This window comes from Coregonus lavaretus (assembly GCF_964263955.1).
Source record: "Coregonus lavaretus genome assembly, chromosome: 7".
Taxonomy (NCBI): Eukaryota; Metazoa; Chordata; class Actinopteri; order Salmoniformes; family Salmonidae; genus Coregonus; species Coregonus lavaretus.
Window position 1 is genome coordinate 44,107,809 of NC_139994.1, and position 25,016 is coordinate 44,132,824.

General features: G+C 42.5%; 1 protein-coding gene across 1 annotated transcript; it reads left to right on the top strand.

The window, feature by feature from the left end:
• Positions 1 to 37: 37 nt before the first annotated feature.
• Positions 38 to 22,950, top strand: LOC311132860 (proline-, glutamic acid- and leucine-rich protein 1-like). Its single transcript, XM_084166215.1, has 17 exons — positions 38 to 194; positions 433 to 603; positions 1,034 to 1,183; positions 2,200 to 2,271; positions 2,404 to 2,463; positions 6,011 to 6,167; positions 8,303 to 8,435; positions 9,114 to 9,201; positions 9,344 to 9,432; positions 9,654 to 9,767; positions 10,052 to 10,202; positions 10,407 to 10,563; positions 10,776 to 10,831; positions 14,197 to 14,430; positions 19,893 to 20,714; positions 20,958 to 21,953; positions 22,226 to 22,950. Exons 1-17 carry the CDS (start codon positions 51 to 53, stop codon positions 22,322 to 22,324), a joined length of 3,693 nt encoding a protein of 1,230 aa, XP_084022341.1. The 5' UTR covers positions 38 to 50; the 3' UTR covers positions 22,325 to 22,950.
• The last annotated feature ends 2,066 nt before the right edge of the window (positions 22,951 to 25,016 follow it).

Sequence of the window (25,016 nt, forward strand, 5' to 3'; positions counted from 1 at the left end):
AAATACTTCCGTCGCATAATTCAGACGTTTTAGCGTGGCGGAGTGGGAAGATGGCTGCAACAGCGGCTTGGATGCATGGCCCCTCCAATATGCGGCTAACCGAGGGTTTCGTGTCTGTTCTGAAAGAGCAGCGGCCCGAATATTTACCTGCACTTTTAGCGAATTACCGGGAGCATGGCGTGTTCTCGACTCAGGTAAAATTGGCCAGCTATTCTTGGAATTGGCCACGCATGGCATCCCGTCTGCGCTCCAGTCCGTAGCATATGTCTCAATTCAATCGACTCGTGCTAGTCTTTGTTTTTCCCTTGCTGTATGCTATTGTGTCATATATCTTGCTACATAGCCAACTCTAATGTCGTTTTGCTTCTAAAGTTTGTATAACAGTGTTGATCGCCAGGTTGCTGTCACTTACTTCTCGCTCCTATCCCCCAGAGTACCGGAGCTGTCGGTGGTCTCGTGGGACTCAGCAACGCCAAACTCGGCAACAGCAAAACCAAGTTCGAGGGTCTGTGCCTTCTCTCCGTGCTGGTCAAAGACAGTTCTAGTGATGTGTTCCAACAACACTGTCTCTCATGGCTACGGTCCCTACAACAGGTCATACAGGTAAGACACTGTATGAAGACACCTGTAGACCAGTGCTTGACTTGGGAAGGAGCTCAGGAAGAGTACCACCACCTCAAATGTTCTACTGCTTGAGCTCCTGTGTCTCTTATAGAATATTAGCTCAAAAATTGAGTACCGACACCTATTTCAGTCCAAGTCAAGCACTGCTGTAGACTTTCACGATAAACACACACACACACCAGAGATACAAGAACTGGAGACGCATCTGTCCAAAACATTCACTGTGAGACAAATCCAAGACACACACCTGTACAGCAAAACACATAACCCAGAGAGAGACACACATTTTATGAATTTGCTTAATGAAATGTGGATGGGGACATCAAAGAACTGGGCTAAATCTCTTAACATGTCTTATTTAAAAAATCTACTTAAGCTAATTCAAACTCTTTTTTCCTATATCCCACAGTCCCAGGCCCCTCTCCCTTCCATCCAGCTAGCAGTGGGTGTCCTCCAGGACCTGCTCCAGTATTCCTCCCAGCTACCTGAGCTGGCCAGGGAGGTGGGCCTCAACTCTGTCCTGGGGATCCTCACCTCCCTGCTAGGCCTCAAGTCTGAGGTAAATTAGGGCTGGGGAATAGCTTGTAGTAGATAACTATGTAAGATGGAGGATACTAAAGCAAAAAGGTGGCAGTGAAATACTAGTGATTCATTCTCTGTACTTTGTATTGAGGACTACTAGAGCAGAATTCAGGCAATTGCTTTTATTTATTTTGTTGGATCTAATCGATATTAGCTGACTGCAAACAGAACATTTATCAATAGATCAATTTGTGGATTGTAGCATACAGTGTGGTTGTTATGGAGGACTAAAAGTGCCACAATTAAATAAATAAATACACCATTAAATAATTACTTAAATGTGTCATTAATTAATTAAAATTAGAATTAAATACATAAATGTGTTATTAAATGTGTCATTAATTAATTCAAATACCGATTCATTTTATGTAAAATACATATATAATAATTTCACTATTTACATTTACATTTCATGGTCCTGCGTTGGAGTGCTTCCTGAATTACTTAAAACTGTCAAACTGACCCATCAAAAGTTGGTAGGCGGAACCTAACGCCTGATTGGTTACCCTCTGCATCAAGCCAAGACAAATCAATTCCGGATAATGTCAGCAGGTCCTGCTTCTACATCCTCTGCTAAGTTTAAAATGTCTCTAACCAACTCCCTGGAAAGTTCACGGAGATCCTCCATTGTCTCTATCCAGGTTGGCTTACTCTACTTCAGACCAAAGCAATGGATCAGACTAGATTCGCGTTAGCCCCGCCCACTGACTTTGATGGGTCAGTTTGACAGTTTTAAGTAATTCATGAATCACTGCAATGCAGGATCATGAAATGTAAATGTAAATAGTGAAATAATTATATATGTATTTTACATAAAATGAATCGGTATTTGAATTAATTAATGATACATTTAATTACACATTTATGTATTTAATTCTAATTTGAATTAATTAATGACACATTTAAGTAATTATTTAATGGTGTATTTATTTATTTAATTGTGGCACTTTTAGTCCTCCATAGGTTGTAAAGTAACAGTGTGTGTATGTTTAGTGTCACCTAGCTGCCATGGAGGGGATGACCGCATGTATGACCTTCTATCCTCGAGCCTGTGGCTCCCTGAGGGTGAGTATTAGAACATACTCATTTACTATATTACAAATACGATACTCTTTTAGTACATCATATTTGGGAGACATTGTGTTGTTGTTATGGATATTGTTGTTTTATCTCTGTCTGACTATTTGTCTTCAACAGGACAAACTGGGTGCCTATTTCTTATCCAAAATGGACAGTGCCAACCCAAAAGTACAAGAGGTTTGTCTTCAGTTTATTTGTGACCCACCACCTGGATTCGGTCCTATGTAGCAAAATTTGAAATTGTGTATTTTACATTGGATAAAAGTAGAGACTCCGATCTTGAAAATTGTATATCGTACACTGCAGTTGAGCAACAATGGGAAAGTAATTCTGCTTTGAAAGTTGATAAACTTGTAACCCCACTTTTGAGAAAATGGCCCGTGAATATTTTCGTACACGTACTGGAGAGCTCTTCTTTGTCTACAGCCATTCAGCATCCTTCACACCCTCTTAAGCCTTAGCCCCACCCATCTCTTTAAGGATTCACAGTGTAGTAAACAACCACATATTTCAAGACTAAATGTGGTGAAAGTAGTAGCAAAAATACACTATCTAGTCCTTGGCCTATATCCTAATCTGATTTTGGTGCAGGTCATGTTGTTCTTCACATTACCGTTTCTGGTAAACACACTATATCAAATAAAACAAAGTTTATTTGTCACATGCACAGGATACAGAAGGTGTAAACGGTACAGTGAACTGGTTACTTGCATAGTGGAGTCTTTGGTTTAGACATGTAGCTAGCTAAACAATTAACCATAATCCCAACTCTAATGCCGCGTTCAAAACAACTGGGAAGTCAGGGGGGAAAATTAACTCTGACTGGGGAAAAATCGATTTGAACGGTCATCCAACTCGGAATTCCAACTCGGGCCTCTTTCTAGAGCTCCGACCGGAACATCACTGATGTCATGATTTGACCTCGTACTTTTCAGAATTCCCAGTTTTGAACGTGGCAATACTACCATGCATGAATCTGCAGGTAGCTAAAGCTAACCAACTAGGTTCAATGTTAGCTAGCTGGCTAACATTAGGCTATAACTAGCAATGCAAATGAATTTCTGAGATACTAATAATATTACTACACCAATCATACACGTAACATTAGCTAGCGAGCCAGCCAGCTAACATTAGCTAGCTAGCTAACAGCACTCTTTAACTTGCAATGAAAATGACTTTCTGACAAAATTAGAAACTAATAATATCTGAAAATGTAGCTATACTCTTACCCATATACATGGATGAACGCTTCTCTCTCTGTCACGGATGCCATGGTTGCCCTTAGTTTGAAGATGTAATCCGGAGACGTGTTTTATACAACAGCCTTTTTTCTGTGCTCTTTTTGGACTCTCCACATTTGGCAATCCTCTTTCTGCTTCCACCAGGCATTCCACTGATTTCAAAACTCGGTCAATTTCTTCAGTGACAACGACACCGTTTCTTCCCCACCATTGTCATCAGAAGACTCTACAATGTCTGGTTCAATGAAAATGTTTTAACCTAAATCAAGGATTTCGTCATTCTGATTAATTTTCTGAGTCAGCATGGCACTATCATCCTCCAGAAAGTAGTCCATCATAACTGTTTCCCACTGAGCTTTGTCGATAGCGCTATTAACCTCTACTTTGATCGTGTGTCCCGTATACAGGACGATTGAGCTAATGTGTGCTAATGTGATTAGCATGACTATTGTAAGTAACAGCAAACTTTTCAGGACATAGACATGTCTTATATGGGCAGAAAGCTTAAATTCTTGTTAATCTAACTGCACTGTCCAATTTACAGTAGCTATTACAATGAAAAAATTCCATGCTATTGTTTGAGGAGAGTGCACAAAAGCAAAAAAACGTATCACGGCAACTGGTTTGATACATTCACCTCTGAAGGTAAATAATATACTTACATTCAGTAATCTTGCTCTGATTTGTCATCCTAAGGGTCCCAGAGTTAAAATGTAGCATAGTTTTGTTTGATAAAATCAATTTTTATATTCAAATGTAGGAACTGGGTTCTACAGTTTGAACCCCTGATGTCTCTGGCTCCACACCCACCCCGCCCGGCCATATAGTCTGCGTTTATTTTCAGCAAACTTAACGTGTAAATATTTGTATGAACATAAAAAACTCAACAACTGAGACATAAACTGAGCAAGTTCCACAGACGTGACTAACATAAATGGAATAATGTGTCCCTGAACAAAGGGGGGGTCAAAATCAAAAGTAACAGTCAGTATCTGGTGTGGCCACCAGCTGCATTAAGTACTGCAGTGCATCTCCTCCTCATTGACTGCACCAGATTTGCCAGTTCTTGCTGTGAGATGTTACCCCACTCTTCCACCAAGGCACCTGCAAGTTCCCGGACATTTCTGGGGGGAATGGCCCTAGCCCTCACCCTCTGATCCAACAGGTCCCAGACGTGCTCAATGGGATTGAGATCCGGGCTCTTCGCTGGCCATGGCAGAACACTGACATTCCTGTCTTGCAGGAAATCACGCACAGAACGAGCAGTATGGCTGGTGGCATTGTCATGCTGGAGGGTCATGTCAGGATGAGTCTGCAGGAAGGGTAACACATGAGGGAGGAGGATGTCTTCCCTGTAACGCACAGCGTTGAGGTTGCCTGCAATGACAACAAGCTCAGTCCGATGATGCTGTGACACACCGCCCCAGACCATGACGAACCCTCCACCTTCAAATCGATCCCGCTCCAGAGTACAGGCCTAGGTGTAACGCTCATTCCTTCGACGATTAACGCGAATCTGACCATCATCCATGGTGAGACAAAACCGCAACACATCAGTGAAGAGCACTTTTTGCCAGTCCTGTCTGCTCCAGCGATGGTGGGTTTGTGCCCATAGGCGACGTTGTTGCCGGTGATGTCTGGTGAGGACCTGCCTTACAACAGGCCTACAAGCCCTCAGTCCAGCCTCTCTCAGCCTATTGCGGACAGTCTGAGCACTGATGGAGATTTTGTGCGTTCCTGGTGTAACTCGGGCAGTTGTTGTTGCCATCCTGTACCTGTCCCGCAGGTGTGATGTTCGTATGTTCGTATGATCCTGTGCAGGTGTTGTTACACGTGGTCTGCCACTGCGAGGACGATCAGCTGTCCGTCCTGTCTCCCTGTAGCGCTGTCTTAGGCGTCTCACAGTACAGACATTGCAATTTATTGCCCTGGCCACATCTGCAGTCCTCATGCCTCCTTGTAGCATGCCTAAGGCACGTTCATGCAGATGAGCAGGGACCCTGAGCATCTTTCTTTTGGTGTTTTTCAGAGGCAGTAGAAATGCCTCTTTAGTGTCCTAAGTTTTCATAACTGTGACCTTAATTGCCTACCGTCTGTAAACTGTTAGTGTCTTAACGACCGTTCCACAGGTGCATGTTCATTAATTGTTTATGGTTCATTGAACAAGCATGGGAAACAGTGTTTAAACCCTTTACAATGAAGATCTGTGAAGTTATTTGGTCCTGAAAAAGGGACGTTCATGGTATAAAAGTTTGTTATTAAGGCACATGTTCCAGAAGGCATTTCTGCCAAAAAAACGCACAAAATAAAAAACGTTCAAATGCCTCTTCTGTGAAGTAGTGACATGCCTAGTTTCTTGAAACGGGTCACAGTTTCTTCCATGTCAAATCTATCTCTATTTGTATGCTTTATTTATACAAACCTCATGTTTGTCAACTCCTTCACTTTTCTCCTCCATCTCTCTCTTCCATCTCCATCTCCAGGTAGCATGTGAGTGTTATGGTCGTCTGCCCTGTCTGGGCGGAGTCGTGGAGAGAGGGGGTGGCGGGCGCAGAGCCGAGGGATGGACCAGTCAGCTTCACTGCCTGCTGGCCTCGGCCAATAGCATACTGGCACAACTCTACCAGGGCTCTGAATCAGGTAAAGAATGCTTTTTCTTTCATAAAGTTTGAGTATGAGCGCTGATCTAGGATCAGTATAGCCGTATAGATCATAATGAATAAGATTACATGGTCAGGGGAGACCTGATCCTAGATCAGCACTTCTACTCTGAGATGCTTTCATGAATGATAAAAACATGAAAATTGTCTTCTGGGTTTTACAACCAGAATGATGCTTATCTACTAGGGATGTAATGAGTCACCGATACGCATCGGAATCCGGTTCAAATGTTTTAAGATACGAGTGCACCGGTCCGCGGGAGCCCAAACCGATCCAAATGTAGCATGAATCGGTCAGAAAATCAATTCAAAAGTTTACGAACCGCCGATTTCACTAACGGCTTTTACTCATATAATGTTATTTCCCCTATTCGAAAATACCTCTAATCTTTTGTGACTGAATTGATGCGTCCTCTCCTTCAGTAGCCTATCGAACTAAGCATGTAAATGTGTATGACAGTCACTGATCTCCAAGCCAGATAACAACTGTGTCTGGGCACAGAGCGCAGCTGCTCGTGCCAGAGGTAGGCCTACCTCTGATCTTATATTCAAACATCTGCGTGGCACCTTCAGCATTCAAATGCTTGTAAAATGGCTTTTGCAATGTCAAATTATATGGTTTATTAGTTGGGTGACAAGCATTGTAATTTGCTGGGTCATTGTTACCAAATACGATGTAGAACATTGTGTTTTCCCGGCGGAGTTGTGTAGACTACCGGAGTGGACACAACTTACATGTTGCTGATTGCACATCTAATTACTGCAACTCGCTGTTGGCTGGGCTCCCTGCCTGTGCCATTAAACCCCTACAACTCATCCAGAACGCCGCAGCCCGTCTGGTGTTCAACCTTCCCAAGTTCTCTCACGTCACCCCGCTCCTCCGCACACTCCACTGGCTTCCAGTTGAAGCTCGCATCTGCTACAAAACCATGGTGCTTGCCTACGGAGTTGTGAGGGGAACGTCACCTCCGTACCTTCAGGCTCTGATCAGTCCCTACACCCAAACGAGGGCATTGCGTTCATTCACCTCTGGCCTGCTGGCTCCCCTACCTCGGCGGAAGCACAGTTCCCGCTCAGCCCAGTCAAAACTGTTCGCTGCTCTGGCACCCCAATGGTGGAACAAGCTCCCTCACAACGCCAGGACAGCGGAGTCACTCACCACCTTCCGGAGACACTTGAAACCCCACCTCTTTAAGGAATACCTGGGATAGGATAAAGTAATCCTTCTAACCCCCCTTACCCCACCCAAAAAAAAAAAAAAAAAATTGTAAAGTGGTTGTCCCACTGGCTATCATAAGGTGAATGCACCAATTTGTAAGTCGCTCTGGATAAGAGCGTCTGCTAAATGACAAATGTAAATGTAAATCTAACTGCTGATTGGGTCTTTTTGATTGCCAGGTTTGATCATAAGAAATAGTTTTGGTAGTTTTGCTTGAAACAGTCAGTGCATTTGGTCATTTTTACAGGAAAGGTTAAAGTTGTAATTTCATAACAAGGACAGCAATCATTTTTGCGAGCCGCACTGTATGGTCAGAGTGGAGAAGAGCATCTCTTCTCCGTAAAGTTCCAAATGGTCAAAAACCATTTGTTTTTGAGATGGGGTGAAATATAAAGCTGTGTTATATTAATTGGCTATGTCATAGTTAATTTCTAAAGATAAATATTGACATATTACTATAATAAAAAAAAACCTGTTAAAATGACAAGTTAATCAGTGGGTGATGGGGATTTCAGATAAAACGTTGGGGGACAAAAATTATAAATTGCCCTCCACCCCTAATCTGGATGCTCAGTCTGTCCTATGACTCTGCTCAGGTGCCTACACACACCATATACATAATTTTCTCTCACACACACACACAAACAGAGGCCCAATCAGCTCAGAGTGGCCCAGGTCCTTAGCTCCATTTGCCTGTGTTCATGCAAGAAATGTATCGATTTGTTCCTCTAATCAAACAGAATCGCACCGAATCGTTTCAAACTTAAAGTATTGTTCCTGTATCAGTATCAGAGCCCATGTATCTGGATTGTGCTTGAAAGGAACTATTCACATCCCTATTATCTAGTGAGTCATGCCTCTTTCCCTACTGTGTGTTCTGCCCTCTTCTGGTTCAGAAGGGACAGTGCAGTATGAAGGGCCAGGTGTAGAGCTGCCCTACCCTCCTCTGGATGACACAGACCCCCTCCTCCTGCTGCAGCTACAACACAGATACAGAGCTGCCTGTCTGGGTCTCAAACACACACTCAGGTAGGTACACACACACACACACACACACATCGGAAGCTTTTACTAACTACCCAAATTAAAATTGTTCATGTGTCTCTCTACTCTTCTGTTTCTCTCTCTGTTCCTCTATCTCTCTCTCTGTTTCTCTCTCTCTCTCTCTCTCTGTTTCTCTCTCTGTTTCTCTCTCTCTCTCTGTTTCTCTCTCTCTCTGTTTCTCTCTCTCTCTGTTTCTCTCTCTCTCTCTCTCTCTCTCTGTTTCTCTCTCTCTCTCTCTGTGTTTCTCTCTCTCTCTGTTTCTCTCTCTCTCTCTGTTTCTCTCTCTCTCTCTCTGTTTCTCTCTCTCTCTCTGTTTCTCTCTCTCTCTCTCTGTTTCTCTGTGTTTCTCTCTCTCTCTGTTTCTCTGTTTCTCTCTCTCTCTCTGTTTCTCTCTCTCTGTGTTTCTCTCTCTCTCTCTCTCTGTGTTTCTCTCTCTCTCTCTCTGTTCTCTCTCTCTCTCTCTCTCTCTCTCTCTCTCTCTCTCTCTCTCTCTCTCTCTCTCTCTCTCTCTCTCTCTCTGTTTCTCTCTCTCTCTCTCTCTCTCTCTCTGTTTCTCTCTCTCTCTGTTCTCTCTCTCTCTCTCTCTGTTTCTCTCTCTCTCTCTCTCTGTTTCTCTCTCTCTCTGTTTCTCTGTTTCTCACTCACTCACTTACTCACTCACAGTGTGGACCCGGCCTCTGCAGTGCGTCTACCTGTACAGCAGGTGCTCAACCTGGTCTGTCGCGCCCTGGCGGTCAGCTCCAAGAGCATAGTGAGTGCCTCCTCTCTCTCACACACAAACACCACTGTTTTGTCAACCACCCCCCAAAAAAAGAATACATTCAACCACCAAAAATGCAGTAGGTACATGAGTATCTTTAGTGTATCGTTAACATGCTTCTCTTTATCAACAGAATTTAACAGGTGATGGGTGTGTGAGGCTGCTGGTGTTGCCTGCCATACACAAAGATACTCTACAGGTGCTGCACGCTCTCATCACAGCGTAAGTACCTACTGAATGCAACCCAGTTGCTAGCCTGGTCCCAGATCTGTTTGCGCTCACGCCAACTCCATTGCTGTCATTGTCTAGTCAAACAATGAGTCACAAGGAGTTGGCATGACCGCAAACAGATCTGAGACCAGGCAAAAGTCTAAATGAAATAGGTGTTTTAATAATTAGTGGACTGATGGACTTTAATTCTTCTCCGTTCTCTCCTGTCTCAGTTTAGGCAGTGGGTTGGTGCTGTACTCCAGTGTGCTACAGAGACTGTTCTCTCAGACCCTGTCTGCCTGGACCCCTCTACCTGAAACCAGCCTGGGACAACAGAGAGCATTCAGGTATCACACACACCCTGCACGCTACGCATGCATACAAACCACAGGAGGTTGGTGGCACCTTAATTGGGGAGGACGGGCTCGTGGTAATGGCTGGAGCGGAATTAGTGGAATGGTATCAAATACATCAAACACATAGTTTGATTCCATCCGCTCCGTTCCAGCCATTATTATGAGCCGTCCTCCCCTCAGCAGCATCCACTGATACAAACACACACGCTACACAGACTCCAAACCTCTTCATTTGTATTCATATGTTTATAATCTGTCTCTCCTTTGACCCATAGTGCAGTGCGAGTGTCCGTGTACCGTACCTTAGAACTCTGGGTAAGAGTGGGAGGAGCCTCAGCCGGTGTCTTGCAGGGAAGCCCCACACATTCCGAGCTCCTATTGGCCCACCTGCTGGGAGACATCACACCAGGGGCGGACTCTGTTAGGGTGAGAGGATCTGATTGGTATATTGCCAACGAGAAAGCTTAGGATGGTCACTACTATGGCTATGTAGTGCACAATTTCTGGTCAAAAAGTTTTGGTCAATAGTAGTGCACTACATAGGGAATAGGGTGCCATTACCCGTTATTTACTCACGCTCCACTTAAGTGTAACGCCATCCCCCTCTCGTCTTCTTCTTCCCCTCTCTAGCCCTCTACCTCTCCTCAGCTCCGTGATCTGGTTTCCAGCAAGCCCTGCCCTAAAAGTCGGAAGCCCGGATTGGCTATGGGCGACGGGGGCGGAGCCTCTCTCCAGAGGAAAGGAGACTCGCTGGCCAATCAGGACACCTGCCTGTCTGCACTCAGAGGTGAGGGGGTGGGGTGTATCTAGTTTGTTGACATTTGGTGATTATTGGAGACGTGTGTAAACTAAACATTTTTGAGTCATGTTGCCAATGAATGACCAATCCCTTTAATAGTGTATTTTTAACATTACAATCAATCACAGGTCAATGATATCTTGACCAGCTGTGTTGTGATGAGAGAATAATAATACAACATATTGTCTCTTTCTTTGCAGCATTGAGACAGGTCATACTGACCAGTGGATCTCTCCTGAAGGAAGATATACACAAGGTCAGTTGTGTGTGTGTTGTGTTATTACAAACATTCCCCATAGTGTGTGTATGTACAGTCAGGTCCAAAATTATTGGCACCCTTGATAAAGATGAGCAAAAAAGACTGTATAAAATATATTACAAATACTGAGCTATTAACCACTCCTATGTAAATGGTAGATTATCAAACACTCAAGAAGAAGGTCTGATTTCATTATTACTGAAACATGATACAAGTGGGAAATATAAAGATCCAGTCCATTTAAAAAATTTGAGGCCCCTTACACTTCAGTGTTGTGATGCAAACATTCTAGCAAAATGTATAGCGCATAGAATTAAAAAGGTATTGTCATGGACGTTACATTGGAGATAATATAAGGCAAGTACTGGAAACAATACACACTATATTCATAGCTCACTTTGAAAAGGCTTTTGATAAAATATGACTTGAGTTTATATATAAATGCCTGGAGCATTTCAATTTTGGAGAATCTTTTATATAATGGGTTAAAATCATGTATAGTAACCCTGGGTGTAAAATAGTAAATAATGGCTATTTCTCAGAAAGTCTTAAACTGTCAAGAGGAGTAAAACAACATTTGTCCACTATCGGCATATCTATTAATTATGGCCATCAAAATGTTAGCTATTAAAATCAGATCCAACAATAATATCAAGGGATTAGAAATCCAGGGCTTAAAAACAAAGGTGTCATTGTACGCTGATGTTTTCTTTTAAATCCACAACTTGAATCCCTCCACAGCCTCATAGAGGATCTAGATATATTTTCTAACCACTCAAGGTTACAACCAAATTATGATAAATGTACTATATTACGTATTGGATCACAAAAAAATACAATTATTACATTACCTTGTATTTTACCAATAAAATGGTCTGATGGTGATGTGGATATACTTGGTATACATATCTGTTACGTGAATTATTTAACAAACTATTTTAGTGTCTCTGTGCGTCTCCCAAAAGGTTGTAAGTATTTTGGGATTTAAGTAACGGCCAGAGTCCCGGTCTGCATAGTCAGAGAAATTTATTCATTGAGAATTCTGCCATCACAATTTCAGAGTCCATCTTTTATACTCATACGTCATACAAAAATAAATCCCTCCCCTCTGTAGGCGGGCTGTAGTTTTCCACTCTAAAACTGCTCTACTGACCTTCAGTTCACACACACACACATATACACACATGCATACACACATACATACACACACACACATATCCTACTCCCTGCATTACTCAGTTATTGCCGTTCTCACAATATTCTGCACCATGTTTTCATAACAGTTTCTCCCCTCCCTAAATTGGGAGGCCTCTTTATCTTAGTTTCTCAGTTGTCTTTGTTGTCTGGCCTAACTCTTACTCACATTGCTAAATAGTGGCTCAATGCCATAGCCTTTACTGGTCCTACACTCACACATTTCTAACACATTATACACAGTTTCAGGGTGTAATAATTAGTCATTAATAATTAATCTATCAATATCCCAAAATAAATAAATGATCTCACTCCAATAAATGTTAATAGAAAGTTAGCAAAAATAGATAAGATCTTGCTACCATGGAAAGGTGGGTGCCTGTCAATTTGTGGAAAAATCACCCAGTTTACCTATTTGCTTATGGTCTTGCCTACACCTAGCGAACAGTTTTTTAAATGATATGAGAAAAAAAGATTCAATTTTATTTGGAACGGCAAGCCAGACAAAATGAAACGGGCCTATTTATATAATTAATATGAATTCAGAGGACAGAAATTATTAAATATTAACGCATTAGACCTATCACTAAAATCTTCAGTCATACAAAAGTTATACTTAAATCCGAACTGGTTCTTTAGTAAATTAGTAAGATTGTCTCACCCCATGTTCAAGAATGGCATTTTTTCCCTTTATTCAGATTACAACCTCTCACTTTCAGTTATTTGAAAAGGAAATAATCTCCCAAATATCACTATTTCTAAAACAAGCCATAGAAAGTTGGTTGCAATTTCAATTTAATCTTCCAGAAACGACAGAACAAATACTGCAACAAATATTGTGGTTAAACTCAAATATACTAATTGATAAAAAAACATTATTTTTGGAATAAAAAGGTATAATCTTCGTAAATTATATCATAGCTAGGACCGGTGGAGTTATGTCGCACATGCAGCTAACAAAAACATATGGAAATGTCTGCTCTATCCAACCAAATAATTGCAGCATTACCGCAAAAATGGAAGGGGGGACAAGTAAGGAACTTGTCTGTAGGCCCTGCATTAAAGACCATAATTGGTTAAAGAAAATTGTGATAAATAAAAAAGTATACCAGTTTCATTTAAGGACCAAAGGATTGACAGCCGTCCCATATAGATTGCAAAATAGTTGGGAAGAGATTTCTGACGTACCGATTCCATGGCAAATGGTTTATGAACTGATACGCAAAACGACGCCGGATTCAAAACTTAGAATTTTTCAATTTAAATTATTATAAAAAATTATTGCAACCAATATAATGTTATTTATATGGGGGATACAATCTTCCCAGCTCTGCAGATTTTTACTGCGAAGAGACAGAATCTTTAGATCATTTGTTTTGGTACTGTCCATTTGTAGCTTGTTTTTGGTCACAGGTCCAGGAATGGCTGAAGGATTGCAATATTTACCTGGAGCTAACGAGCACTACTGGGTGATCTGAAAAGTCATAGTCAATCGATCAATAATATAATACTTTTAGCAAAAATGTTTATTTTCAATTTACAATCTGTAGAAACAATGAGAATAGAAGGGTTCAGAACCTTTGTGAAACATCACAGTACAGTTGAAAAATATATGGCAAATAGAAATCCAATATGGATGGTGTTAAGAGATAGATGGGAGGTGTTGAATGGAGCTGAAGGATGGGACTAATAACAACTAATAACAACAAAATAACTAATGTAAAACATACTGTGTCCCAGTACCAGGACATTTAAGCCCAAAATCCGGTTGCCTCTGCCAGGAAGCTGAAACGTGACCGCGTGTGGATTTTCCAGCAAGACAATAACCCCAAGCAAACAGCAAATTCCACAAAGAAATGGTTAATTGACCAAAAAATCTACATTTTGCAATGGCCATTTTAGTCTCCGGACTTGAACCCCATTGAAAACCTGTGGTTTGAATTGAAGAAGGCAGTCCATAAGAGCAGACAAAGGATATCAAGGATCTGGAAAGATTCTGAATGGAGGAATAGTCTACGATCCCTCCCAATAATTTTGGTCATGTTTGTTTATGCGTGTGCTCCTTTCCCTCCCCTCTCTCTCTCTTTCTCTCCTGCCCCTTTGTGTGTCTGTGATCACTGTGTATGTTAACCCTCTATCTCCCTTCCCATCCGTCTCTCTCCCCCTAGCGTCTCCACGATGTCGTCCTCCCGCTGTGTGCACGTCTGCAGCAACAGCACGGTGCTACCGGGAGTGACAGCGGGGCTGGGAGGGTGAGTGGGCAGTATGGCAGTGCCCCCCCCCGTAGGGAGCTGTACCGTCTGCTACTGGCTCTGGTCCTAGTGCCTCCACCTCGATGGCCCCCACCCCTCACCTGTACTGTGTCTATACTCAGCCACGGGAGGAGGGATAGGAGTCTGAAGGTAGGGGGAAATATACCCGCAGGGACAACACACGCATGCACACACACAGACACACACACACACGCTAATAGACACGCATGCACACACACACATGCAGGAACCCTACCTACACACACACACACAGGGACTGCAACCTGAAAGTACATATGCATGCACCACGCACACACCACTCAGGGAGGGGGACTAAAGGGTTATTTAGGGACTGTGACTAGCACACTGTAGTGTTTTGGTTTGGTGGTCTGTGTTTACGCAACCAAGTAAACATAATTCTGCCTCTTCTGTTCCACTTTAAATAAGAACATACACACACTCACTCACACAATCAACACATGCACAAACACAAAACTACACGTATAGAACACACACACAGATATATCTATACATGCATACATACAGTGCCTTCGGAAAGTATTCAGACCCCTTTACTTTTTCCACAGCCTTATTCTAAAATGGATTTAAAAAATATATAGAAATCCTCAGCAATCTACACACAATACCCCATAATGACAAAGCGAAAACAGGTTTTTAGACATTTTTCCAAATGTATTAAAACTTAAGAAAACAGAAATACCTTATTTACATACAATACCAGTCAAACGTTTGGACACACCTACTCATTCAAGGGTTTTTATTTATTTTTACTATTTTTTACATTGTAAAATAATAGTGAAGACATCAAAACTATGAAATAACACATGGAATCATGTAGTAACCAAAAAAGTGTTAAACAAATCAAAATATATTTGAGATTCTTCAAATAGCCACCCTTTGCCTTGATGACAGCTTTGCACACTCTTGGCATTCTCTCAACCAGCTTCATGAGGTAGTCACCTGGAATGCATTTCAATTAAAAGTTAATTTGTGAAATGTCTTCACTTCTTAATGCGTTTGAGCCAATCAGATGTGTTGTGTCAAGGTAGGGGGGTATACAAAAGATATCCCTATTTGGTAAAAGACCATGTCCATATTATGGTAAGAACAGCTCAAATAAGCAAAGAGAAACGACAGTCCATCATTACTTTAAGAAATGAAGGTCGGTCAATACGGAACATTTCAAGAACTTTGAAAGTTTCTTCAAGTGCAGTCGCAAAACCATCAAGCGCTATGATGAAACTGGCTCTCATGAGGACCACCAAAGGAATGGAAGACCCAGAGTTACCTCTCCTGTAGAGGATAAGTTCAATAGTTACCAGCCTCAGAAATTGCAGCCCAAATAACTGCTTCACAGACTTCAAGTCACAGACACATCTCAACATCAGCTGTTTAGAGGGGACTGTGTGAATCAGGCCTTCATTGTCGAATTGCTGCAAAGAAACCACTACTAAATGACGCCAATAAGAAGAAGAGAACTGCTTGGGCCAAGAAACACGAGCAATGGACATTAGACTAGTGGAAATTTGTAATTTGGTCTGGAGTCCAAATTTGAGATTTTTGGTTCCAACCGCTGTGTCTTTGTGAGATGCAGTGTGGGTGAAAGGATGATCTCTGCATGTGTAGTTCCAACCGTAAAGCATGGAGGAGGTGTTATGGTGTGGGGGTGCTTTGCTGGTGACACTGTCTGTGATTTATTTAGAATTCAAGGCACACTTAACCAGCATGGCTACCAAAGCATTCTGCAGCGATACGCCATCCCATCTGGTTTGGGCTTAGTGGAACTATCATTTGTATTTCAACAGGACAATGACCCAACACACCTCCAGGCTGTGTAGGTGCTATTTTACCAAGAAGGAGAGTGATGGAGTGCTGCATCAGATTACCTGGCCTCCACAATCCCCCGACCTCAACCCAATTGAGATGGATTGGGATGAGTCGGATGGTAGAGTGAAGGAAAAGCAGCCAACAAGTGCTCAGCTAATGTGGGAACTCCTTCAAGACTGTTAGAAAAGCATTCCAAGTGAAGCTGGTTGAGAGAATGCCAAGAGTGTGCAAAGCTGTCATCAAGGCAAAGGGTGGCTATTTGAAGAATCTCAAATATAAAATATATTTTGATTTGTTTAACACTTTTTTTGGTTACTACATGATTCCATGTGTTATTTCATAGTTTTGAGGTCTTCACTATTATTTTAATGTAGAAAATAGTACAAATAAAGAAAAACCCTTGAATGAGTAGCTGTGTCCAAACTTTTGACTTGTACTGTAAGTATTCAGACCCTTTGCTAAGAGACTTGAAATTGAGCTCAAGTGCATTCTGTTTCCATTGATCATCCTTGAGATGTTTCTACAACTTGATTGGAGTCCACCTGTGGTACATTCAATTGATTGGACAAGATTTGGAAAGGCACACACCTGTCTATATAAGGTCCCACAGTTGACAGTTAATGTCAGAGCAAAAACCAAGCCATGAGGTCGAAGGAATTGTCCGTAGGGCCCATTTCATTTAAGGACCAAAGGATTGACAGCCTTCCCATATAGATTGCAAAATAGTTGGGAAGAGATATTTGATGTACCGATTCCATGGCATAGTGTTTACGAACTGATACGCAAAACGACGCCGGATTCAAAACGTATAATTTTTCTATTTAAATTATTATATGGGGGATACAATCTTCCCAGCTCTGCATTTGTAGCTTGTTTTTGGACACAGTTCCAGGAATGGCTGAAGGATTGCAATATTTACCTGGAGCTAACCCTGCAGATAGCACTACTGGGTGATCTGAAAAGTCATAGTCAATCAATCAATATGATAATAATACTTTTTTTTTTTTTTGGGGGGGGGGGGGATGGATCAGCTTAATATTGCAGATAGATTGTATCTTCTATCAATGTAATTGTCTGCATCACTTCCAATCCCCCATGTTTTTTATATATATATTCCCCATTATTACTTTTCAACCCCACCATCCTTTCCCTACTTGGAGTAAATTAGTGAACAACAATGCCCAGGCCTCTACTTCCGGTCTATACTAACTATCTACACCTTATGGACAGAGTTAATTTTACAATAATTCTATTATATATATATATATTTTATTTATTTTTTGCTCCTGAACTTCTTCTACTCTCAACCTCTCCGATCATTTTCATGATGTCCATCCGGTTTGCTTCTATATGCCATATCTTTCTAACTGTGCTCTTTCCCAAAAGCTCCCAACATACAACCTATATACTTATTATGGACACAGTATGCTTACATTATTAGCTATCTTTGTTATTATGTGTTGTTATTAGTCCCATCCTTCAACTCTAATAATAATTTTAGCAAAACAATTTATTTTCAATTTACAATCTGTAGAAACAATGAGAATAGAAGGGTTCAGAACTTTTGTGAAACATCACAGTACAGTTGAAAAATATATGGCAAATAGAAATCCAATATGGATGGTGTTAAGAGATAGATGGGAGGTGTTGAATGGAGCTGAAGGATGGGACTAATAACAACTAATAACAACAAGATAACTAATGTAAAGCATACTGTGTCCATAATAAGTATATAGGCTATAGGTTTAGAGCTTTTGTGAAAGAGCACAGTTAGAAAGATATGGCATATAGAAGCAAACCGGATGGACATCATGAAAATGATCGGAGAGATTGAGGGTAGAGGAAGTTCAGGAGTAAAAACAAACAACATAGAATTGCTGGGCCACTCAAGGACATTTAGAGACTTGTCCCGAAGCCACTCCTGCGTTGTCTTGGCTGTGTGCTTAGGGTCGTTGTCCTGTTGGAAGGTGAACCTTCGCCCCAGTCTGAGGTCCTGAGCGGTCTGGAGCAGGTTTTCATTAAGGATCTCTCTGTACTTTGTGCCGTTCATCTTTCCCTCGATCCTGACTAGTCTCCCAGTCCCTGCTACTGAAAACCATCCCCACAGCATGGTGTTGCCACCACCATGCTTCACCGTAGGGATGGTGCCAGGTTTCCTCCAGACGTGCCACTTGGCATTCAGGCCAAAGAGTTCATTCTTGGTTTCATCAGACCAGAGAATCTTGTTTCTCATGGTCTGAGAGTCCTTTAGGTGCCTTTTGGCAAACTCCAAGTGGGCTGTCATGTGCCTTTTACTGAGGAGTGGCTTCCGTCTGGCCACTCTACCATAAAGGCCTGATTGGTGGAGTGCTGCAGAGATGGGAGAACCTTCCAGAAGGACAACCATATCCACAGACGAACTCTGGAGCTCTGTCAGTGACCATCGGGTTCTTGGTCACCTCCCTGACCAAGGCCCTTCTCCCCCGATTGCTCAGTTTGGCCGGGCGTCCAGCTCTAGGAAGAGTCTTGGTGGTTCCAAACTTCTTCCATTTAAGAATGATGGACGCCACTGTGTTCTTGAGGACCTTCAATGCTGCAGACATTTTTTGGTTCCCTTCCCCAGATCTGTGCCTCGACACAATCCTGTCTCGGTGCTCTACGGACAATTCCTTCGACCTCATGGCTTGGTTTTTGCTCTGACATGCATTGTCAACTGTGGGACCTTATATAGACAGGCGTGTGCCTTTCCAAATCATGTCCAATCAATTGAATTTATCACAGGTGGACTCCAATCAAGTTGTAGAAACATCTCAAGGATGATCAATTGAAACAGGTTGCACCTGAGCTCAATTTCGAGTCTCATAGCAAAGGGTCTAAATACTTTTTTTTTTACATTTGCAAACATTTCTAAACCTGTTTTTGCCTTGTCATTATGGGGTATGGTATGTAGATTGATGAGGGTTAAAACTTATTTTAATTCATTTTAGAATAAGGCTGTAGGTCAAGGGGTCTGAATACTTTCCAAATGCACTGTGTGTATGTGTATGCATAGCTTGTGGGTAAGTGGTTAGTTTAGTTCAGATCAGCTTTCTTTATCTAGATAAAGATGTAGCCTAATATTGCATGTGTCACTGTCTGTTGCAAAACAATCACAAATACACTTATAATTGATCAACATAATATAGTGTAACCTTATGAACATGTCAAATGCATTTACAACAGAGGATTCATTTTCTAGAGTTGATTGTGTAGTTTGTTTGAGGTTTGAATAGGATGCGATAGTGTATGTAAATACTATCTGTCACTGACTCTGGCTAGTGGAGACAGTTCCATGCATTTCAGTCTTTGTCTCTCTATCTGAAGCTCATGTGATAATGGTACTGTACTAGCAATGAGTAAGACTATTTCAGTCAGTGTGTAACACTAGACCAACAAAGATGTAACTGTGGAATGTTTTTAAAGACAGTTCAGAAGTAGTTTAGTGGTGTTATTTTACCCTTGTGCTGTTGAGGACTATTTAGACTGGTTTAGAGCGGTGTAATACTCTGGGAAGATGTGTATATAGCGTAGGAGTATTTTCCATGTGTGCTGTTATTTTCTCCTTTTGGTTAGCTCAGGCAAATTTGTATCTTTAGTGAAATGTATTGGACTAGGAAGTGACCTTTGGAATACATTTGCTTACTGAGCTGTCTACTTTCTCTTCATCCCTTTCTCTCCCTCTCTCTCTCTCTCTCCCTCTCTCTCCCCCTCTCTCCCTCTATCTCTATCTCTCTCTCTCTCTCCAGGTATCCTCCTTCTGTACAGAGGCCCTGACCATATGCAACTCCCTCCTCCACCCGCGCACCCCCTCCCTCTCCTTCCCCCTGCCCCCCCTCACCCTCAAACCCACCCCCTCCCAGGCATCCAGCCTCACCCTCCTAGGGGGGCCCACCCCTGGAACTCCCTTCCCCAGCCGACACCACCTGGGCCTTGGCCACACCGCCCTGCTAGGCTCCCTGGACAACCACCTACCTCTGGTTGTTCCAGGGCTCTCCGGCCAGGGCTCTACCCCAGGAGACCTGCTCCTGTCCCCCCATCAAGGTGAGCTGGCCGGGCTGGGGCTCCCCGAGGGCCAGAGACCTGTCTTCATCCGTTACGACAAAGAAGAAGCAGAGGATGTGGAGATTTCACTAGAGAGCGACTCGGACGATAGCGTGGTCATCGTGCCACAGGGGATGCTGATGTTAGAAAGCCAAGATGGCACCAGCGCTGCGGCCACTCTTCCCGGGTCTTCTTTAGCACCAGGTGGCGTCACACTCCCCGTGCCCGGTCCAGGGGGCGACCCAGGCAGGGACATCTCCCTCCCCCTTTCCTTCTCCAACAACCTTCCCTCCACCTCCCTTCCTCACCCTCTCCTCCCCTCCTCCACCATCAACTCGTTCCCTCCAGCTCCGCTAGTCTCTCTCGTTCCCCCTCTCAACTCCACCAGTGTGGCCCAGCTTGGGGAACCCTCTGTGGGGTTAGGAGTCGGGGCTGACTCCCTGCCTGGAGCCCAGCTCCAGCAGATGTTGCTGCAGGGCCAGCCTCCAGCACCAGGTCAACCCACAGCACTGGGTCTCCCCATACAGGTACAAAAATCACTTCATTTTCACTTAAAGGTCCAGTCGTTAAGTTTCGCTTGTGTCTTTTTACTTTTGGTTTTGTACACCAGCTGAAAATACAATATGTATGTATGGTACACATAGCTTGTTTTGTCACATAAACTGAAAAAAAAAAAAATTAAAAGGCATTTTAGAAACCAGGAAATGACAGAGCTATTTATACGCATTGCGCCTTTAAATACAATTGTCTAACTAACTTGAACTCTACAGATGCACCAGAACCAGTTAGCCCAGTCCAGCAGAGCCCTACAGCAGCAACAGCAGTCCATTGACGAAGATCACACGGTCATTAATATCAACAGCTCTGATGAAGAAGAGGAGGATGAAGAGATGGAGGATGAGGATGAGCTCGGAGAGGAGGAGGAAGAGGAGGGTCTGGAGGACGAAGAAGAGGAAGGGAGCGATTTCCCCGATGAGGAAGAATATTATGATGAAGAAGAGTTTGATGATTATGAGGCGGAAGAGGGGGAGGAGATGGAGAATGAAGAGGAGGAGGGAGAGATTCGGCCGTTGGACAGAGAAGGGAGGAGAGGAGAGATGGGAGGACAAGAGGAAGGAGAGGTGCTCAGAGGGTTGGCGGAGGAAGGAGGGATAGGAGGATTTCGAGTGGAGAGAGAGGGGGAAGGAGGGATAGAGGAGCTGGAGACGGACAGAAGCGCGTACGGGGAGGAAGGGATAAAGGCTCAGGAGGTAGAGAGCATCGGAGTGCTGGAGGAAGAGAGAGAGGGAGAGGAGGATGACGATGAAGGAATGAATGACCCGACCATGCCTCAGATCCTGTGTGTGACGGGCGGAGCTCTGGAAGAGAGGGAGGAGCTAGATCGGGAGGGGCATGGGCAGAAAGTGAGGTCATGGGAGCAGAAGGGAGCCAATCGGCCGGAGGGAATGTCCTCTTCTGAAGAAGGACCTGCTCCTCAACACCAACAGGAGGCGGGGCCTGCACCGGAAGTGAGGGTGGACGGCGACAATCAGCCATCCAATCAGGAGGGCGAAACATCCAAACAGGGCGGCGACAACTCCGGACAGGAAATGAGGTCATCAACAGCTCCGAGTGAGACAAAGGGGGAGGGGCCTGAACGAGAGAAAGGAGGAAAAGAGGGCGAGGAAGGAGAGGCTGAAGAAGAGGATGGGAGAGGGATGAAGAGGAAGAGGGAGGGAGAGGAGGAGGAGGAGGAAGGAACAGGACAGGGAACAGAGAAGAACAAGGTAAGAAAACAGACTGTTCAAAAAGTGTCCATATAACCATCGTACAACTCAGGCTTTTTGTACTATACAACCCACACATTGGATATGGCTTAGGGGGAATACTTTATTTGTAGATATACAAATGATGTTGGTTAATGACTGTTGTGCATTTCCTCTGCCAAATAAATACATTTTGGTCAACAAAATTAATAACTTATGTTGACCAAAATAATATTTATTTATCTAACAACCCTCTCTCTCTCTTTCTCACTCACTCACTCACTCTCACTCAGTTGGATGAAGAAGCGATGGCGTCCATGTTAGCCGATTTCGTAGCCTGCCCTCCGGACAATGTAGAAAATGTGCCCTCTGCATCCAACCGCCCATCCTAAACAAGGCCAGACATGGCTCCATCACAAGACCATCAGAACAACTCGATGTCTAGCCCCTTCCATAGTCTCACACATTCTTTCATTAGCAACATACAGCTAAGACAATGTTCAAAACATTAACACACTATGAGGCTGCATTTACACAGCCGGCCCAATTTTGATCTTTTTTCCACTAATTGGTCTTTTGACTAATCACATCAGATCTTTTCACAACAGATCTTTTTCAGAGGTGATCTAATTGTTCAAAAGACCAATTAGTGAAAAAAATATCAGAATTGGGCAGCCATAGAGGTTGGAATTAGATCGGTCTTAAATGATCACGTTTCGTCTTGAATGCAGGACCATAGATGCATTTGTAATACAACTCTCTGGACTCCATATTATAAAAATAAAAGCTTAGATTACTTTACATTAACCATAAAGACTTTGTGATTGATTGATTAAAAGACTTTGCAGCTCATACTGGTGTGTGCTATTCTACGGTTAGTGAGTGTTTGTGAGTGTTCTACGGTTAGTGTCATGTTAATGTTTTTGGGTCTTTATATACAGTATAACTTCTGTTCTTTTTGTGTTCTCCATCTTTTCTTATAAAATAAATAAACGTCAAATGCAAACATGTTGAAACGAATAACTGTCAAGTCCATTGTCTTGATGTCTCAGCAGCAGTTTTAGTTTGTGTTCACACTTTGGGAATGAATTAACATGTGCTTTTTATGCTGTGTTGTTGAGGGTATGAACCCGCCTTGTCAATGCTTAAGTGGTTCTTGGGGTGAATTCAGGAAGTAGGGCTTTGATCAAAAGTAGTTTACCATGTAGGGAATAGGATTCTATTTGGTATGCAGACATTCTGTGAAGGTTTTAAGATGTTTCTTCATCCTACATTTCACCCCACAACTGCACTGCTAAAAACTGTTTTGCAATACCAAATGTTCTTGTGGAGTTTTCATTCAATAGGGTTTTCAGTACATTTATCTTAACTCATCTCTTTAAATAAGGTGTACCTTTTAATTAGAATTTAGTCGACAGACTCACTAGAATACATTGAGAGAACGGGTTCAGAATATAGGGATCAATGACAGAAAGACATCTATACTGAACAAAAATATAAACGCAACAATTGCAAAGATTTTACTGAGTTACAGTTCATATAAGGAAATCAGTCAATATAAATAAATTAGGCCCTAATCTATGGATTTCACATGACTGGGCAGAGGTGCAGCCATGGAGGGCATAGGCACCCACTTGGCAGCCAGGCCCACCCACTGGAGAGCTAGGCCCAGCCAATCAGAATGAGTTTTTCAACCCACAAAAGGGCTTTATTACAGACAGAAATACTCCTCCTCCTTTGGCTTAGTGGGACTATCATTTGTTTTTCAACAGGACAATGATCCAACCCAATTGAGATGGTTTGGGATGAGTTGGACCGCAGAGTGAAGGAAAAGCAGCCAACAACTGCTCAGCATATGTGGGAACTCCTTCAAGACTGTTGGAAAAGCATTCCAGGTGAAGCTGGTTGAGAGAATGCCAAGAGTGTGCAAAGCTGTCATCAAGGCAAAGGGTGGCTACTTTGAAGAATCTAAAATACAAAATATAATTTGATTTGTTTAACACTTTTTTGGTTACTACATGATTCTATATGTGTTATTTCATAGTTTTGATATCTTCACTATTATTCTACAATGTAGAAAATAGTAAAAAAAAAAAAAAAAACTTGAATGAGTAGGTGTGTCCAAACTTTTGACTGGTACTGTACGTCCAACCGGCCTCTCAACCGCAAACCCTGTGTAAACACGCCAGCCCAGTATGACAGCGTGTTCCAGTTCCCGCCAATATCCAGCAATTTCGCACAGCCATTGAAGAGGAGTGGGACAACATTCCCCAGGCCACAATTAAAAGCCTGATCAACTCTATGCGAAGGAGATGTGTCGCGCTGCATGAGGCAAATCGTGGTCACACCAGATACTGACTGGTTTTCTGATTCACGGCCCTACCTGTTTTTTAAAAGGTATCTTTGACCAATAGATGCATATCTGTAATCCCAGTCATGTGAAATCCATAGATTAGGGCCTAATACATTTATTTTAATTGACTGATTTCCTTATATGAACTGTAACTCAGTAAAATCTTTGAAATTGTTGCATGTTGCATTTATATTTTTATCAATATATTTAACATGATAGCCTACAAATTGTAAAATAAAACAAAGAAAAGCTTGGGCATATACAGTGACCTCCAAAAGTATTGGGACAGTGACACGTTTTTTGTTGTTTTGGCTCTGTACTCCAGCACGTTGGATTTGAAATTAGCTTTAATTTGAGGGTATTTTCATCCATATCAGGTGAACTGTTTTGAAATTACAGCACTTATTGTACATAGTCCCCCACATTTTAGGGAACCAAAAGTATTGGGACAAATTCACTTATGTGTATTAAAGTAGTCAAACGTTTAGTATTTCGTCCACAGGAGATTGGTGGAACCTTAATTGGGGAGAACGGGCACATGGTAATGGCTGGAGCGCAATAGGTGGAAAGGTATCAACAACTGTACAGTCAAGTCTACACATTCCACACCAATGCTCATAATCTATCCATCATGGACAAAACACAACATGGCAGTCTCAGTAAGGCAATTCGAATTTTGCAGATAGATGTAAAGTTTACTACATGTCTTAGATGTGGAAAAGTTATAAGCA

Excerpts from the sequence above, each read along its gene's own strand:
- LOC311132860 (XM_084166215.1), top strand. The coding sequence starts at position 51 with ATGGCTGCAACAGCGGCTTGGATGCATGGCCCCTCCAATATGCGGCTA. Across the intron at positions 10,203-10,406 it reads CAGGGGCGGACTCTGTTAGG|CCCTCTACCTCTCCTCAGCT; the intron begins GTGAGAGGATCT and ends TCCCCTCTCTAG. Across the intron at positions 21,954-22,225 it reads AGGGAACAGAGAAGAACAAG|TTGGATGAAGAAGCGATGGC; the intron begins GTAAGAAAACAG and ends ACTCTCACTCAG.